At 43.9% G+C, this 19,131-nt stretch overlaps 1 protein-coding gene across 1 annotated transcript in view; it reads right to left on the reverse strand.

The window, feature by feature from the left end:
- Positions 1-568: 568 nt before the first annotated feature.
- The window catches only part of LOC124718650 (protein phosphatase inhibitor 2-like), a 38,312-nt gene continuing 19,749 nt past the window's right edge, over positions 569-19,131 (reverse strand). Inside the window, exon 3 of the mRNA XM_047244279.1 lies at positions 569-871. Within this exon, the coding sequence (XP_047100235.1) occupies positions 569-871 (303 nt within the window). The remainder of the gene's footprint in view (positions 872-19,131) is intronic.

Consider the following 19,131-nt stretch of genomic DNA (forward strand, 5'->3'; position numbering starts at 1 on the left):
AAATAGTTGCATAATTGAGCAACACAGAGCCGCTTTTTTATATAGAGAAATATCTTATTTGACATATTCCACGTCGTATCAAGTTGTCATTCGGTCAACTGCAGAGACAGGTATTTGGAAGTATACATTTTTATTGATTGTGGTTTTTTAAAAGGAAAAATAGCTAAGTTGCAGTACAGTAAAGTTGTATCGAGCTTAATTCAGAAACAGGTTAGTGGGAAAGCAATATGTCTCCCACCACTGCAAGGAGCACAGTCAGAATGAGAAGTAAAGAAACTCTGCCGAAGCATGGCACAAGTAATGAAAGTTTATAAAAAAATCATTCCACTGCTGCAAACATTGTATAGCAGTTAGTATGTAAAACGTGCAGTGGACAGATAGTTCCACCAGACAGCTTTCTCTGTCTCTCACAATAAATGAAACCACGCCCTCACAAAGCACTCACAATAAACGCGGCTTCTAGCAGTGACAACAGGAACAGGAGATGGAACACGCCCACATCCAGGGTCTGGCTCACACTGTCCCCTCGGGCCGAGTCGCACACAAGTGAAGTCTCCCCGCAGTCCCCCTACTTGCCCTTCTTCCGCTTCTTCTTGGAATCGTCGTTGTCGCCCTCCACATCGCTCTCTTCGGGAGGTGGCATCTTCTTGACAACCTTGAACTCGTCGTAGTGCGCCTTCCTACGCAGCTCGAACTCCAGCTTCTTCTTCTTTTCATCTTCCGTCAGCCGTTCTTCGTCCATGTCCGAGAGGTCCTCGGACAGCGACGTGTTGGAGGTGTTGTGGTTAGTCACTGCCGGGTTCTCCACCACCGTCGGCATTGTCGAGCTCAGCGACAGCAGCTTCGACGCCAGGTCGCAGGCACTCACCGACTGCAACAGAGGGCAAGCTGGAGGTAGAGTTCACACAAATAACTTTACCCTTACCTGTGCAGATGGCAGAGGGACAGTGTAGAGGTTCACTACATGGGGCTGCCAGCTGCCACATGGGGGGACAAATCGATCTGAACAGCTGAAACCACCTCGCAAGCAAATTACATACATACATATGTACGTACATACGTTAATACTTGTTCCATAGATCATAAAAAATAGTTCCAAATTCCATGAAAAGTGTGCGAGGTGCCGGGGCTAGGAGTGTATTTAACATTAAATTCTTCTCGGATCTTCATATGGAAATGATGCTCTAAGCCCCCCTTTTCTAGCTCCTACTTTTGCTGTTGCACATGGATTAAGAAGAAACGCAAACTGACTGTAACTGACCCTGCAAGTGGAGTAGAAAAGAGTTTGGCACCTGCAATAACTTAATTTGACAGAAATTAATTTGATAAAGGAAAGTTTCATTAACGTAGTGAGAAATGAAAGGGTTACTTTACTAATCCACAGAATGAAAGTTCTGTCCAAAATAACAATTTGATTTATTATGACTAAACTCAAAATAATAACAAAACACATGAAACATTTACAATACGTCAAATTGGATACTCAAATAAATGCTGTGAAGGTGAAGTTGTCCATAAACTAGCTTGTGACATTTATGACCAAGTGGTATGTGGAGCCAATTCCTTGTAACTCAAATTTTAAGAGAAACACCCAGCCATCCCAACATTAATTGCTGCTACAGTAGTGAGAACTTGGGCAATGAACATCCAAGACAGAACCACGTAATAAAAAGACGGGAACAGGCACGCTCTGCCGAGCTCTGATTATCACAGAGCAAATTCCCTAATTTGCCGGTGCTGCGGACATACATTACCAACCTGTCTTCTTAACTGCAAAGACACGATCTGGCGTATCGGAAGCGATGGCTGGTTGCTTCGACGTCCCGTCATGGTGATGATAACGTCGCGAGTATATCCCGAAACAAATTATCCTGGTCTGGTTGTTCCAGACGAAAGACTTCCTATCGATGCAAATGCGCCTCTGAGGGAGACGAAGAAGGTTCGCCACACAATCACTGATGGTACAGCGATTGATTTTAACAAGCGAAGTCACACAGTAACTCCGATACAGTCGACTTTAGCCAAAACTGCTCAAGACGGACAACATAGGCCACTTGTACGCAGAATGCTCAATTGCCAACTGTACTCGGAAAGTTACGTTGAAGTCGAAACTTCAGCAACTTCATCAAACAGTTACAATTAAATGAAAGTATCTTAGACAGCCAATGGAAGGCAGGCTGTCCAGAGCAACGAGCAGTGAGAGCTCAGTCTTGTAACCTAGTCTGACCGAAAGGCGAGAGCCGACTCTCCTCAAGAGCACCCGCACAAGTCGAACACAGAACATTGCCGCTCCCACAACAGTGGTCGTGGTTAAACGTTCCAATCAGCAACTCGAAAACCGGCGGAAAATTCCACTCTATTGCCGACGCACTACGAGTCCACCAATGGAGATACTTGGCGCCAATTTCTGCGCCGATTTTGCTACGTCACAGAGCTATTCCCTGGGAAAGCCAATCACAGTTATGATTTTGCAGGAAACGCGGGAATTTGCCCGCCAAGACTGCCTGGGAACACAAGTCATTCCCACGCCTCGCTGGTAGCCCACCAGAAAGTGGTTTCACTAAAGTTTCTGCGAAGTAACGGAATCTCTAGCCCAGCCACTCCTCCAGGCCCCTGCGGGCGTGTCGCCGCCGCTCTCATAACAATGTCGGCGTCTGGAAAGCATCCACTCGACTCCCTCACACCCATCAGCTTAACCCTTTCAAGATCAGCAGATCCTGCCTGTCACCGGACCACCCGTGTGACGAGAGACACTGCGTGGGAAGTCTGCGTGTGAAGGAATAGCAACTTTTCACCGCATGCAATTAGAGAGGAAAATCGAATTACTCAGAGTAAGATAGAAATATGAGAGGGGGCTCATGCCACCTCTCAAATGAACAAGTAACCAAAGTTCCATTTATCTAGAGTGACCAGACATCTGGATTAATCCGGATATGTCCGCCATTTTTGCTCTTTGTCAGGGGTCCGGGCAGATTTTTATAGTGCCCGGCTTTTTCGCAAAGTTGAGCGTAATATAATAATTCGTCACGTTCTATTGCTCTTTTCATAAATACTTTAACTATTGGCACAGCCTTCGTGATAAACACACACGAAGGCGGTGTTAGTTGGTGGCACCAGGATTGTCGATGTTACCGTTGATCGACTATAAGCGAATGCAAATATCGATTATTTAAAATTTTGGTTTCGTATCTTCGCTTTGCGTTGTCTAGGCTTCCTGTAGTGCATGTGTGATATGTGAGTGTAATTTTTAACTGAGTGAGTTACGTAAAATATTTGGCTATGCCTAAACGAAAGTGTACGTTTTCTGATGTCCTTTCCTGCAAATATCCGGCTTTCAACAAAAGGAGGGATGAATTTGAAGCAGAATATAAGATATATAGAGCGGAACATACGTCTCAGTGGCCAATAAAGGTAAGAAATAACTCGACATATTAACTGTCATGGTTTTATTTCATTGTTTCGTAGTCATTCAATTTATTTGTATTCGGAAGGTTGAAGTGCAGTTTACATGTCGTCAGCTGCTGATTGAATTGTAGATGTTGGTAGCAGTGCTTCGAATGAAAGGAGGTGAATGGTCTTATGTTTTTCGCTTTGTAAACAATTCCGTCTTGTTGACATAACAGGACAAAAGAAGTAGAAATGTAAAGCCTTTGAAATTAAAGATGCAAAATGCTTTGATCAGTTCTGCAATTTCAGGCAATTTCTAAAAAGGAATAATGATGATGCAGAATTTAGGACTTTATCTTGTAGTAAGAAATGGGCAAAGTTTTTTTGTCACAGTAAGTAAGTTGACTGTCACTCAGAGTTGCTGAAGCTTGCTGAATACTTTTTCAGTATTTCAGGGCATAATGCTAATGCCAAAAGAATATTTTCCCTAACTGCCACACAGTGGACTGATAAGAGGAATAGATTAAACTTTGAATCAGTGGAAGGTCTGTTGATGGTCCAATATAATTTAAAAGAATTTTCATGTGTGTCATTTTACAATTATCTGTTAAGTAAGCCTAAACTTCTGCAAAAAATTGGTTACTCCGAGAAGTATCAATAATTGTTAAAGAATGTATGTATGTTATGTGTATAAATAATAAACTCATTTATTTAAATTGAACGTATGTTTGATGGTGAATACTGCAGATGGGGTTACCACCCGTCAACTTTGGACAAGTCAAATGAAAGTAGCCAATCAGGAGTGGCGTTTAGGCAGCCGTCTTTGTGAAATCTTAAAACTAGGCGTAAATATAAAAACAATTGATCCCACACTGTCACCACAATCAATGTTTTTAATTTAAAATAAAAAAAAATATTGCTCTGGGAATCACCACCGGCAGTCACGTGACTTGTCCAAAGCTGACAGGTAGTATCCTCATCTGCAGTTGACCCGTTTGATGTGTCCTCATTTTTCTTCCTTTGTCCTCCTTTTCGAAGCTGCCTGTCCTCCTTTTTAAACAGCTGCATCTGATCATCCTACATTTATCACTATTATTTGAATAATAACCAGTAGTTGAAACAAGAACCTTATACTTAGTAATTTATCAACTTACAAAAGGAAGATAGAATCTCAGTGAACTCAAAATCATAGTAAATCGCAAAATCATTATAATTAAAATTAGCTAATTAGAACCAACGATCTCAAAGAATACTTTGTGTGAGTACTCTTTGAGAATCGTGAGTAATGGCTAAGGAAAATTTGATCCATTCTCTCTACATTACGAGAGTTAGCCGAAGCTGGTGAGACTTACTTGAATCCTCGTAAATGTAGACGCGGTTAGATTGTTTTTCGAGGATTGATATCATCCACTATGACGCAGTGAAACGAAACACTGACTTCGACTATAACATCGTTTAGAATTCAGATGGAGGACTACCTTATATTAGTCCAAAGTGAACTTTTTAATTAGATAACTCGAACTCAACTCTAGTTAGGCATTGAACAGTGATAGACAATTAACTTCATTCGTAATTGCAAATGGACTCTGGAACTGGGCAATAGTTTTAAAGCAGATAGTTTATAAATTCCTCCCCCCCCCCCCCCCCCCAAAACCGCCACCTCGGAAAGCTTCTTCCTCACGGCCTTGTTAGGAAGTGATTGTTATTGTGAAATAAACCACCTTTTCGTGCCAATTTACTCATTACAAATTACAAAATTGTTTAGAGAAACAACTGTGATCTTTTGCGTGCTGCGATAATATTTGATTGAAGCGCTCGGCGCATGTATAGAAACTCTTTGACGTTAGGAAGCAATCGCAATGTTACGACTTATTAGAAATTTGAAATTACAACCAAACTATGGGGAAGTTGGTATTGGTGGAACTGAATTGAACTTATCATTAATATTTTTATAGCAACTGTTAAACCATCGGATATAAAAGAGTTAATTACGACGAGTAGCGTAATATTGGTCACAGTTGGTGAAGTAAATATCACGCACACGTCGAGAGTTCAGTTCAGCGCAGTTTTTTGTAACGTCTCTTTACCGCTCTACCGACTATCGCCGAGTTTTTGCCAGGGCCGATCAGTACTAATCTATCAACTACCAACTAGAAAAACCGGTGACGTTACAATAAGACATTTCGTAATGATGTGAAACGTGTCACTTTACGTGAGTTTTCTTTACACAAAACAATTAATCAATCAAATTTTTTTACAGTATATCAATTTTTTTCCAGCAGACCTAAAAATTCATCTATTGAGTAGGAGGAGTGGTCATTCTTTTAATTTTTATTTAAATGTTCGCTGGCTATCTGTCAGACTTGTAATGCTATTTGGCAAATGATCAAAGATTTTTGTGGGAGCGTAATTCAGCCCTTTCTGTGCCAAAGTCAGATTTAACTCAGAATAGTGAATATCATCCTTTCATCTAGTGTTGTAGCTATGCACTTCGCTTTTTTTTAATTGTGGTGGGTTATTAATAACAAATATCATAAGTGAATTTATGTATTGCCAAGGTACCGTGAATATCCTGAGTTCCTTAAATAAATGTCTGCAAGGTGATATTGAGTGGACCCCAGCTATTATTTTGATTACACCCTTTTGTGCAATGAATACTTTCTCTCTTAATGACGAATCACCTCAAAATATGATGCCATATGAAAGTAGTGAATGTAAATAGGCATAGTAGGCTAATTTACTGATATGTTTATCACCACAATTGGCTCGTAAACTGACATTTTCAATCAAGAACAACTTTATGATGCAGACTCAGATCGACTAATGTTTGAATGAGGTTATGTTGACCGAGGTCAGAGCTAACTGCCTGACGTCTGCGATCTGTTTCTTTCGACCGCTACTTACCGTTGTCGCCACCTATCCGCAAACGGCGGAAGCAAGGTTGTACACCTTGTAATAAAAAAACTTTGTTAAGTTTCAATCTCCATCTGTGACGTGTGTGGCAAGAATTTATGGTTTAAATGATTGTATGACAATTACCATCCAAGAAACGTACGTAATGGAAAATAAATATTTGATCACATTGCATAGCCAATACAAATAGATTATTTCGCCTTTTGTTTTTTGCCAGTTAGATCAACAGTTTTAAACGTTTAAATATTACAATAGATGAACGAAAATAATTAAAATCAGTTAAGAATGGAGGCCAAATGAAAACAGAATAAAAGAAAACAAAAATGAGAACAAATGAAAAAGTTGAATCGGTGATGTAAATGATGTGGAAACAGATGAAAAATAAAAATTATGTTTACACCATAACTGACTAAAAATAATGGTCACAGTCATTTCGATAAAGATGTAAACAAACAGATGTGAACACTCAACCTTCAGAATACTACCCAAATAACTCGACGCTATACTATGGGTTCATTCTGAAACTGGACACTATTTTAAGTGTCTAGTACAGGCTGTTCCACCTGAAGGCAGCTGGGAGCCCGCAGGTATCCGGCACCTCGTTACTGGCATATTTCTATCTCTCTTTCCCTAAATTATGGCGGCTTTAAAAGTATTGCAGTGGAATGCGAGATCGGCTAATTCTAATAGAGAAAGCCTGCAACGAGAACTGTTCGTAAGTCAGCCTGTTATCTTTCTGTTATGTGAAACTTGGTTCAAATTCGAACGAACTGTTCGCTTTCAAAATTATTCTATAGTAAGGGAAGACCGTCTCGATGGGTGGGGCGGCGTAGCTATACTGGCAAAAACTTCGCTGCCGCATCGACCACACCCGTTACACGTACCTGTCACCAACCTTGAATTAGTTGCTGTGGAAATACGAACTGCCCACAAAACCTTTACAGTTGTCTCGTTGTATAACGCTCCCCACCACAGTATCGTGGAAGATGACTGGAGACAATTAATACACTCCTGGAAATGGAAAAAAGAACACATTGACACCGGTGTGTCAGACCCACCATACTTGCTCCGGACACTGCGAGAGGGCTGTACAAGCAATGATCACACGCACGGCACAGCGGACACACCAGGAACCGCGGTGTTGGCCGTCGAATGGCGCTAGCTGCGCAGCATTTGTGCACCGCCGCCGTCAGTGTCAGCCAGTTTGCCGTGGCATACGGAGCTCCATCGCAGTCTTTAACACTGGTAGCATGCCGCGACAGCGTGGACGTGAACCGTATGTGCAGTTGGCGGACTTTGAGCGAGGGCGTATAGTGGGCATACGGGAGGCCGGGTGGACGTACCGCCGAATTGCTCAACACGTGGGGCGTGAGGTCTCCACAGTACATCGATGTTGTCGCCAGTGGTCGGCGGAAGGTGCACGTGCCCGTCGACCTGGGACCGGACCGCAGCGACGCACGGATGCACGCCAAGACCGTAGGATCCTACGCAGTGCCGTAGGGGACCGCACCGCCACTTCCCAGCAAATTAGGGACACTGTTGCTCCTGGGGTATCGGCGAGGACCATTCGCAACCGTCTCCATGAAGCTGGGCTACGGTCCCGCACACCGTTAGGCCGTCTTCCGCTCACGCCCCAACATCGTGCAGCCCGCCTCCAGTGGTGTCGCGACAGGCGTGAATGGAGGGACGAATGGAGACGTGTCGTCTTCAGCGATGAGAGTCGCTTCTGCCTTGGTGCCAATGATGGTCGTATGCGTGTTTGGCGCCGTGCAGGTGAGCGCCACAATCAGGACTGCATACGACCGAGGCACACAGGGCCAACACCCGGCATCATGGTGTGGGGAGCGATCTCCTACACTGGCCGTACACCACTGGTGATCGTCGAGGGGACACTGAATAGTGCACGGTACATCCAAACCGTCATCGAACCCATCGTTCTACCATTCCTAGACCGGCAAGGGAACTTGCTGTTCCAACAGGACAACGCACGTCCGCATGTATCCCGTGCCACCCAACGTGCTCTAGAAGGTGTAAGTCAACTACCCTGGCCAGCAACATCTCCGGATCTGTCCCCATTGAGCATGTTTGGGACTGGATGAAGCGTCGTCTCACGCGGTCTGCACGTCCAGCACGAACGCTGGTCCAACTGAGGCGCCAGGTGGAAATGGCATGGAAAGCCGTTCCACGGGACTACATCCAGCATCTCTACGATCGTCTCCATGGGAGAATAGCAGCCTGCATTGCTGCGAAAGGTGGATATACACTGTACTAGTGCCGACATTGTGCATGCTCTGTTGCCTGTGTCTATGTGCCTGTGGTTCTGTCAGTGTGATCATGTGATGTATCTGACCCCAGGAATGTGTCAAAGTTTCCCCTTCCTGGGACAATGAATTCACGGTGTTCTTATTTCAATTTCCAGGAGTGTAAGTCAGCTTCGTCCTCCCTTTATCGTAGCTGGAGACGTGAATGCCCACCATGTAGCGAGAAGAGGAGACGTGACAGACAGGAACGGCAGGACCTTGATAAGCGTTATCGAAGATAATAACCTAGTGATACTCAACGATGGCTCTCCTACTATGATAACTTCACCTCTCCGTAGACCCTCCGCAGCTGATGTAACTCTTTGCACCCCCTGCTTTACTGAAATATCTAATTGGTGCGTTAAAAAGGATTCAATGGGATCCGATCATCTCCCAATAGAGTTTCACATTAACATCAACTTCGATACTACGTGCATCTGTTACTCTAATAGTCCGTGGAAAATCAAGGAAGCCAATTGGGCCTCTTATAAGGAAACGGTTCGGCGGGCACTCGCAAATACGAGACGTGACTTACGAGACGAAGATGCATACCCAGTTTTACTCGATGTTATGAACGTCGCAGCTGGCATCAGCATCCCTAAGAAAAAAGAGTTTACAGTAATGAAGACCCGTTCTCCTCCTTGGTGGAATTCTGAATACTCTTGGGAAGTTGCGAAGCGACGACTCGCCTTGAAAACCTATCGTCAGAATCCTTCATTGGACAACTTCTTGGCTGTGCAAAAAGTGAATGCGCGAGTTAACAAATTCCTGAAGAAAAATTGGAAACAATTTTGCCTGCCCCTAAATAATGAAACCAGTATGGCAAGCATCGGGCATAAAATAAAAGCTTTTAGAACAGGAAGACTGTCTTCCTCCCCTCCTGCTACCACGGCCTGGTTAGAGCAATTCATAGATACAATCGCTCCTCCCACGGTGCCATTTTTAAACCATCGGTTCCCTGCTGAAGAAGACCGCTACCATGTTCTCCCTCGTCCTTTCTCTAAAGAACAACTCAACGAAGCTATTAAAGTATCGAGCGATAGTTGCTCTGGCACTGATCATATACACTACTCTATGCTTGCACACCTGCCTATAGAAGCGAAAGACTTTCTCTTGAACATATTTAATCAGTACTGGATGAAGAAAGACCTCATAACAACATGGAAGACGCAAGTAATAATTCCAATTCTCAAAAGTGGTAAAGATCGAAATGTCGGTACTAATTATCAACCTGTTGCCTTGTCGTCGTGAGTTGCAAAATCACTGGAACGAATGGTAAAAAGGAGACTAGAATGGTGGCTTGAAAAAAGTAATTTGTTACCTCGGAGTCAATACGGCTTCCGAAAAGGCAAAGGGACCATGGATAACCTGTTTTTGCTTAATATGGATATCACGTCAGCCTTTCAAACGAAAGAGACAGTAGTGGCAGCTTTTCTTGACGTTAAGGGTGCATATGATCACGTACAAATACCGATACTCTTGGACAAGCTGGCAGGATGCGGAATTCCTTCAGATGATCTACGGTATCAGTACCCCGATTACTCAAAGAACGATCTACGTCCGTTTCAAAGGTACCATGATCGGACCTTTTTATGTCTCCCAGGGCTTGCCGCAAGGTGCAATTTTAAGTCCTCTCCTGTATACTCTATATACGCACGACCTAGAACGCATACTTACTCCCCCCACAAAAATCCTACAGTATGCTGATGATATATGTGTTTATTCTACTGCTGCTTCGTATCTTCAGGCCAAAACGGCATTAAGCACAACCATCGCACACATCGATGAGTGGCTCTCTATCAATGGGCTGGAGATCTAGGCTGAGAAATCAGCAGTCGTTCCCTTCTCCACTTCGACGACAGCTCGCACTGAAGATGACATTACCTGTGGCAAGTACACCTTCCAAATAAAGTCTCACGTTCGATTTCTGGGGATGATTTTTGACTCTCGGTTAAGATGGGCGCCCCACATCCGGTCCACCGTTACCAAGTGTGAAGAAGGTAATCAGATCACTCACTCGTGTCTGGTGGGGAGCGCACCAGAGTGTTTTATTCACAATGTACCTAGGGATAATTCGATCTCGATTAGACTATGGCTGTCAATTCTACCACACTGCGTCAAAGATTCATCTCTCCAAATTTTCAATATAGAGCCATTCGTACCTGTCTTGGAGCCATGCGATCGACGCCCACCAACGCCCTTTTAATAGAAACAGGGGAGATGCCCTTGAGCATTAGGCGCCAAATGTTATCGGACAAATTCTACATTCAAGGCATGGCCATTATGGACAGTTCCGTCTATCAAAGTAGAGACTGCATTTATCGACTGTGGATTGCATCGCACAGAAGGAATAAAGTGCCAGCTTTGACACTTGGTCACCTGTCGTACATTCTATACGGCGTTCAGCGCATCTGCCTGTTTTTGAATATGATCTTCAAACGCTCTGCTCCCAGATCCCACTCCATTATTTAAGTACAACCTGGCTGGACAGTACTAATGTCAACGTTGGCTTCAATCGTCTCGTTCAAGCACAATGGCCGGGTTCTCTCTGTGTATATACGGATGGCTCCAAAATTCCGCAAGAAGAGTGTACAGGATGCGCTTTTTTCTGCCTTCAGATCTAGATCCGCAAAACCTTCAAACTGCCTACGAACACTTCTGTTTTTACGGCGGTGACAGTTGCAGTTTTGGAAGCACTTAAGTTTGTCTCTAGCACTTCCTTCCCCAAGGTATTGATAGTATCTGACTCGCAAAGCGTTCTTAAAAACATTCAGTACAGTCGATGGAACAAAACAACCAACCGTTACATCGTGGATGTGATATCTGAATATATTCGCAGCACACGCACGGGCCGGACGATCCATTTGTTGTGGGTACCTTCCCACTCTGGTATCCTCTATAATGATGAAGTTGATGCATTAGCCAAACAAGCGGCAACCTTAGGCACCGTCCTGAATCTGCTCCTTCCTTATACTGACTACTTACGTGAAGTCAAGGATCACGCAAGACAACAATGGCAGGAAATGTGGAACGTTTCTCAACAGACAAAAGGCGGCTATTATGCAGTGCTACAACCTCGGATTCCTTCACAGCCGTGGTTCATGAGGACACATCTGGACCGATTCACGGTTTCTACCATAATAAGACTCCGCTTCAATCATGTCTCTTTCCCACAACATCTACATCGGATCAACGTTTACAGTTCACCAGCATATGAGTGTGATCCTGAGTCGGAAGCTGATGTCAACCACATCTTATTTATGTGCCCCAAATTTGACCGTGAACGGTTGGTCTTTCTGAAGACATTGCTGACAAGGGAACCTCCCCATCGCACCCCCCTCAGGTTTCGTTGTAAGTTGGCACAGTGGATAGGCCTTGAAAAACTGAATACAGATCAATCGAGAAAACAGGAAGAAGTTGTGTGGAACTATGAAAAAAATTAGTAAAATGTACAAATTGAGTAGTCCATGCGCAAGATAAGCAACATCAAGGAACATATGGGCTCAGGAGCGCCGTGGTCCCGTGGTTAGCGTGAGTAGCTGCGGAACGAGAGGTCCTTGATTCAAGTCTTCCCTCGACCAAAAATTTTACTTTCTTTATTTTCGCAAACTTATGATCTGTCCGTTCGTTCATTGACGTCTCTGTTCACTGCAATAAGTTTAGTGTCTGTGTTTTGCGAACGCACCGCAAAACCGTAGACGAAAGGACGTGCCTCCCCAATGGGGACCGAAAACATTTGATCGCAAGGTCATAGGTCAACTGATTCCTCCACAGGAAAACACGTCTGATATATTCTATACGACACTGGTGACGGCATGTGCGTCACATGACAGGAATATGTTGTCGACCCACCTAACTTGTACATGGGTAAAAAGATTCTTCTACCTTGCCCCATTTAGGTTTTCTTGTGGATGTGATAATCAATCTCAAAAAAGTGATGAAAACATAAGAGTTTGTCACATAAACTGAAAATAAAAAATTAAAATTTTCACTCGAGGGATGACTTGAACCTAGGACCTCTCGTTCCGAAGCTGCTCTCGCTAACCACAGGACCACGGCGCTCCTAGACTCCCATTGTCCTTGATGTTGCCTATCTTCGCATGGACTACTCAGTTTGTATATTTTACTAATTTTTTTCATAGTTCCACACAACTTCTTCCTGTTTTCTCGATTGATCTGTGTTCAGTTTTTCAAGGCCTATCCACTGTGCCAACTTATAACTAAATCTGAGGGGGGTGCGATGGAGAGGTTCCCTTGTGAGTATGGGCTACCATCTTCCTCAATCAGCTTCTTCTCTTTTGTGTACTAAAGACGTTCGTCTGTATAAAGTAACAGTTAACTTCATCAAGAGTACTGGTTATAATCTGTGGGTTTTAATGGTGTACATAAATTATAAATATGTCTTGCTGATGAAGATGTTTCAGAATTGGTGTGAATTGTAAGCCAAGACACTTTTAATTATTTTCCAATTCAATTCAATTCAATTTTTAAAACATTATGTACAAAACTGTAACAGTTAAGCTTTTTATTCTTGTAAATATGCATTTCTGTATTTGTTTATTCAATTATGTGTACATTGTCACTATGTGTTGCCGATGGCTAAATTGAGTACACACTCAAAGGCCAAATAAACATAAAAAAAACGCAGGTAGCAGTGGGCAGGCGTGGGCAGACAGCTGGCGTGTGGGAAGTCACACGGCGTACTGACCCTACTTTCACTGGTTCTCTCCCACTGGCGGGGGTGGGCAACTGCTAGCTCCATAGCCATAGGGCGGCTATGCGGGGTTTCCTAGAAGGGTGCAGCAGGTAGCGAAGCTGTCCTGACAAACCGGTTCTCTAAGGAGGTGTTTGCGAACTGAGCCTCCCCCCACTGCTTGTCTATTCCAGTCGCTCACCCTCAGTGCAGTGTTGTCTCCGTTTCTCAGACAGTGTCGTCGTCGATAGCTTTCATTTTTTAAACACGATCATATTTGCCATTATTGTGCTCCAACAGGAGCATTTTTCAGCTGATTATTATGTAGTTCATTTTATAAAGGTGAAATTCCAACTAGATGAACTTTGGTAGAGTCATCTATGTTAAGCACCGAATTTTATCATCTGTAGACATCAACAACAACACTAGTTATCGAGAATTTATACGTCGCATCTAACCATAGGGAAATATTCTGTAATTTCTTTCAGATGAACACGCCCATTGTCGAGTAAGTCTTTATCTAATTACTAACAGTAAACCCGGTGTTGCCCGGATATTTATTCATCCCAGTTTTATGTCAGTTCATCCCCTCTTCCCTCATCTCTCTTGTCCATTTAGTCCTAACTCGTCTCCCTATCCACCTCCTCCTTCCACCCATCTGTCTCTCTTTCCACCTCCTCCATCTGCCCCACTCTCTCACAACACTTCCTCCTCCTCCTCCTCCTCCTCTCCATCCTCCTCTCCTTCACCATCCATATTCGCATCTCCGTCCGCCTCATCCTCCGCTTTTTCTAAATTCACAATAACACCCCTAATTTATATATTTATTACAGTGTTCTATTAGTCATTCATCACCTTCCCCTTTCTCTGTTTACCTGCTGCTCACTCTCTCTTTTAATCTGTTTCTCTCACTTCTCTGGATGCACCTCCTCCCCCTTCCCCGCCCCCATCAAGTTCTCCTCTCTCTGTATATCTCCTCCTCCGCCTCCGTCATGCCATCTCCTCTTTACCCGTCTATGAAAAAAATACGTATATCTGCCTACTTTCTTGCAGATTGATGGAATGATGTTGAATGTATTTAAAGGTAGGCCAACCCTCCGCCATCCAGCATACGTTGGCTTGTGTAAGTGCCTTCACCACGAAAACATACATACATAAGCCAACTCCCAAGTTGATCAGTCAAACGGTGTGTAATTCTGTTGTAAGGTGCCCTCCGCCCTACACCGTATGAAATTTCACGTAGTTGGTGAGGTTCCCCTTGTTTTAAAGATCAAATGTAGAAAATTTCATCAAGATCGGAGGAACACTGTGGCTTTTTTTGAAATCCGTAAGTAAAGTACCCTCCACCATGCACTGAACGAAGTTTTCTGTAGACAGTGAATTTCCTCTTGGTTTGGGAAATAGGAATTCATTTTTATACACCCCGCTCGCTCTATGCCGACTTGGTTGCGAAATATAAATAATAGATTCAGACAACAGAAATCGTGTAATGATTTCTGTTGTATAAGGGGCAACATAGCTATTAAATAATAGCAACGAGATTACGAGAGCAGTCACTTTCAGTGTTACGTAAAATAACGTTATACCTTGTAAATTATCACGACACAAAATGAAGATGATAAGCAATGTGGGACTTCCTTCAGCTTGCGTTTGAAACTCTCGGAGAACTCCTGTGTGGTGAGGAGGGTGGGAGGGGGGCAGCAAGTGGAGCCTCAATTTGTTTAGCCGGCCCGGGCCTCTGACAGGTTTAGTGCGCCACTGCTCGTAGGAAACCCCACGGTAGGAAACCCCACGACACCCACAGGCCTACCCGGCAGATAAGCCTACCTACGAGCGAGGTGACGGGCACTCCCAACACCTGCGACCCATGGGCAACACTGGAACCGCTTCTCTCGTGGTTCACAAGAAATCTGAATTTTTTTTGTCAGTTATCCACAAACGAAAGCCCACCTTGGTAAATGGCTGCTCTGTCTGCTACCTGGGACTATACAAATAGCTTACACCACTGCTTCAGAAAGTTGATCCCATGCCTGCAAACCTCTCCTTGCGAGATGGTCATCTCTCAAGAACTGCACAGGTCAGCAGGCGACAGCACGCTAAGGTGGCCACCTCTTCAAAATGGATTCGCTACGCGCTAAGGACGAGAAAGCTTTTCTCTGTTGATGTCAAGTTACACGAGAGTGAGTCAAATGAAACCATTGAATATTTTTTTAAATATTATTTATTGTGCAGACGTGGTACAAAGCTCTATCACTTTTCAATATAATCTCCCCCCGCTCAATGCAAGTCCTCCAGCTCTTACGAAATGCATAAATTCCTTTAGAAGAAAATTCTTTCGGTAGTCGGCGCAACCACTCGTGCACCACATGGCGTACCTCTTCATCAGAACGGAACTTCTTTCCTCCCATTGCGTCTTTGTGTGGTCCAGACGTATGGAAATCACATGGGGCAAGGTCTGGTGACTATGGTGTATGAGGAAGACACTCAAAATGCAGGTCTGTGATTGTTGCAGCTGTTGTACGGGCAGTGTGGGGCCTCGCATTGTCATGTTGCAAAAGGACACCTGCTGACAGCAATCCACGTCGCTTTGATTTGATTGCATTCCGCAGATGATTTTTTCGGAGGTCTGTGTATGATGCACTGGTGACAGTGGTCCCTCTAGGCACGCAATGCTCCAAAATGACACCCTTTTCGTCCCAAATGAGAGTCAGCATAACCTTCCCTGCTGATGGTTCTGTTCGAAACTTCTCTGGTTTTGGTTATGAAGAATGGCGCCATTCCTTGCTCGCTCTCTTCGTTTCCGGTTGGTGGAAGTGAACCCAGGTTTCGTCTCCAGTAACGATTCTTGCAGGGAAACCATCACCTTCTCGTTCAAAGTGCCGAAGAAGTTCTTCACAAGCATCAACACGTCGTTCTCTCATTTCAGGAGTCAGCTGCCGTGGTACCCATCTTGCAGACAATTTGTGAAACTGGAGCACATCATGCACAATGTGGTGTGCTGACCCATAACTAATCTGCAAATATGCTGCAGTGTCATTCAGTGTCACTCGGCGGTTTTCCTCCACTATGGCTTCAACTGCTGCAATGTTCTGTGGACTCACAGCTCGTTGTGCCTGACCTGGACGAGGAGCATCTTCCACTCAAGTCACACCATTTTCGAACTTCCTACTCCATTCGTAGACTTGCTGCTGTGACAAACATGCATAATCGTACTGAACCTTCATTCGTCGATGAATTTTAATAGGTTTCACACCTTCACTACGCAAAAACCGAACAACAGAACGCTGTTCTTTCCTGGTGCAAGTCGCAAGTGGGGCGGCCATCTTTATACTGATACTGCGACGGTATGTGTGCATCTGCACTATGCTGCCACCTACAGGCCATTCTGCACGCTGTTTGTAGCACGCTTACCAACTTACAGGATAACGGCGCGAAATTTCGATTTGTTATTACAAATTTAATGTTTTCATATGACTCACCCTCGTATTATACAAGTTGTAATAGGTTTTCAGTGGGAGCGACACAAACTCCTGGCCGACCTAAGGCATATATCACTTGAGTGTTGTACAGGAGAGAGACAGTGAACAAATTTCAGATGGCTTGGCCGACGTTGCTAATGACGACTGATACTACGTTTGATGATGACAAATCTGCATGCGCAGCTTGTATAGGCAGATGGATTCCGCATGGCTGTGCCCACTTACTCATAGACTGTAAAGTCATAGAATGCAGAGAGGCAACGCATTCCAATTACTCACCAGGGCACCTCACGTAGTCTTGTAACACAGCTAGCCGCAATGTTTCCTTATATGCACGGTAAAGCCCGCTACCTCTTGGGTCACTAGTAAGTGAGGGAGCTGCCTGTTGAGTGAAGCCGAGACAGGAGAAAAGGGAGTGACGGGGAACGGAAGCCACTCACACATATGCAGTGACTCATGAGGAATACGAAATCCTCCAGGAATGTTACTAGTGTCCTCCACAATGGACCAGCAGAACGGCTGCTATCTTTGAGACTAGTATTACCGAAGATTTTCTTGAGAGACTCATCTCATGTACACTTACGATCATTGTATCTGCATCTACATAAGTACTCTGTAAGCCATTATACAGGTTGATTCAAAAAGAATACCACAACTTTAAAAATGTGTATTTAATGAAAGAAACATAATATAACCTTCTGTTATACATCATTACAAAGAGTATTTAAAAAGGTTTTTTTCACTCAAAAACAAGTTCAGAGATGTTCAATATGGCCCCCTCCAGACACTCGAGCAATATCAACCCGATACTCCAACTCGTTCCACACTCTCTGGAGATGTTAGAGAATTGGCTGTTCCCTCAGCTCGAACAAGAAGCACAACAATTCATATTTCAGCAGGATAGAGCGCCATCACATTGGCACTTATCTGTCCGTAACTACCTGAACGTCAACTACCCGAGGCGATGGATCGGCCGCCAGGCAGCCCGTGACAGAGCACTTCATCACTGGCCTCCAAGAAGCCCTGATCTTATCCCCTGCGATTTCTTCTTATGGGTATGTTAAGGATATGGTGTTTCGGCCACCTCTCCCAGCCACCATTGATGATTTGAAACGAGAAATAACAGCAGCTATCCGAACTGTTACGCCTGATATGCTACACAGAGTGTGGAACGAGTTGGAGTATCGGGTTGATATTCCAGAATGAGATTTTCACTCTGCAGCGGAGTGTGCGCTGATATGAAACTTCCTGGCAGATTAAAACTGTGTGCCCGACCGAGACTCGAACTCGTCCCGAGTTCGGGTTGATATTGCTCGAGTGTCTGGAGGGGGCCATATTGAACATCTCTGAACTTGTTTTTGAGTGAAAAAAAAAACTTTTTAAATACTCTTTGTAATGATGTATAACAGAAGGTTATATTATGTTTCTTTCATTAAATACACATTTTTAAACTTGTGGTATTCTTTTTGAATCACCCTGTATAGTGCATGGCTGAGGGTACCTTGTATCAAAGCCGCCCATACGATAGTTGGAAGGAGGTGTAGACCTGGGATATGGTGTATTTTCATATTTAGGAAGACGAATGAATACCTGTAAGTAGCCAAAGAAGTTTCAGTTCCGACCATGTTAAAAACCGATGTAATACCCACTTCTAAATCATTCTCGATTGTCTCTTCTGTACGAGACGAGATTTCTCTTTTCTTGTCTCTGTGATTCATACGTGAGATGCACGTTGGTGGAAGTAGAAATATTTTGCAGTCGGATGGAAATTCCGGTTCTGTGAACTCTCTCAACAAAATTTTGCGAAACGACCGTGTTCTTCTCTTCAGAGCTGCCCATTTGAGTTCACGGAGTGTTTCTCTAACATTCGCGTGTTCATCAAACCTACCAGCAACGAATCTAGCAGCGTGCCTCTGACTTGCTTCAGCGTCTTGCTTTAATTCGACTCGATTGGTCTCGCGAACACTCGAGCAGTCCTCAAGAATGGGTTCACTACGGTCTCCTTTATAGACGAACTACACATTCTAACAATTCTACGAATAACCTGCTGCCGGTCATTCGCCATCCCTACAGCCGACCTTAGGCGCTCCTTCCATTTCATATTGTTTTTCTGCGTTAGACCTGGATATTTAATAGATATTACTGTCTCAAGCAGCACATCACCAATACTGCATTCGAATACTACTGTAGTTCTATTCATCTGTAATAGCTTACAGGGCAAAATACCAGTCGCAACACTTGGTAACTGGTCGATTATTACAGAGACGCTGAACGTATTAGATGACCAATCTTCTCTGCAATATTGATTCAATATATAAAGGTGCGGCAGAAAATAAGTTGAGCGGTTCCAAAAGTCCTT

The sequence above is a fragment of the Schistocerca piceifrons genome, chromosome 10 (genome assembly GCF_021461385.2).
Source record: "Schistocerca piceifrons isolate TAMUIC-IGC-003096 chromosome 10, iqSchPice1.1, whole genome shotgun sequence".
Classification (NCBI taxonomy): Eukaryota; Metazoa; Arthropoda; class Insecta; order Orthoptera; family Acrididae; genus Schistocerca; species Schistocerca piceifrons.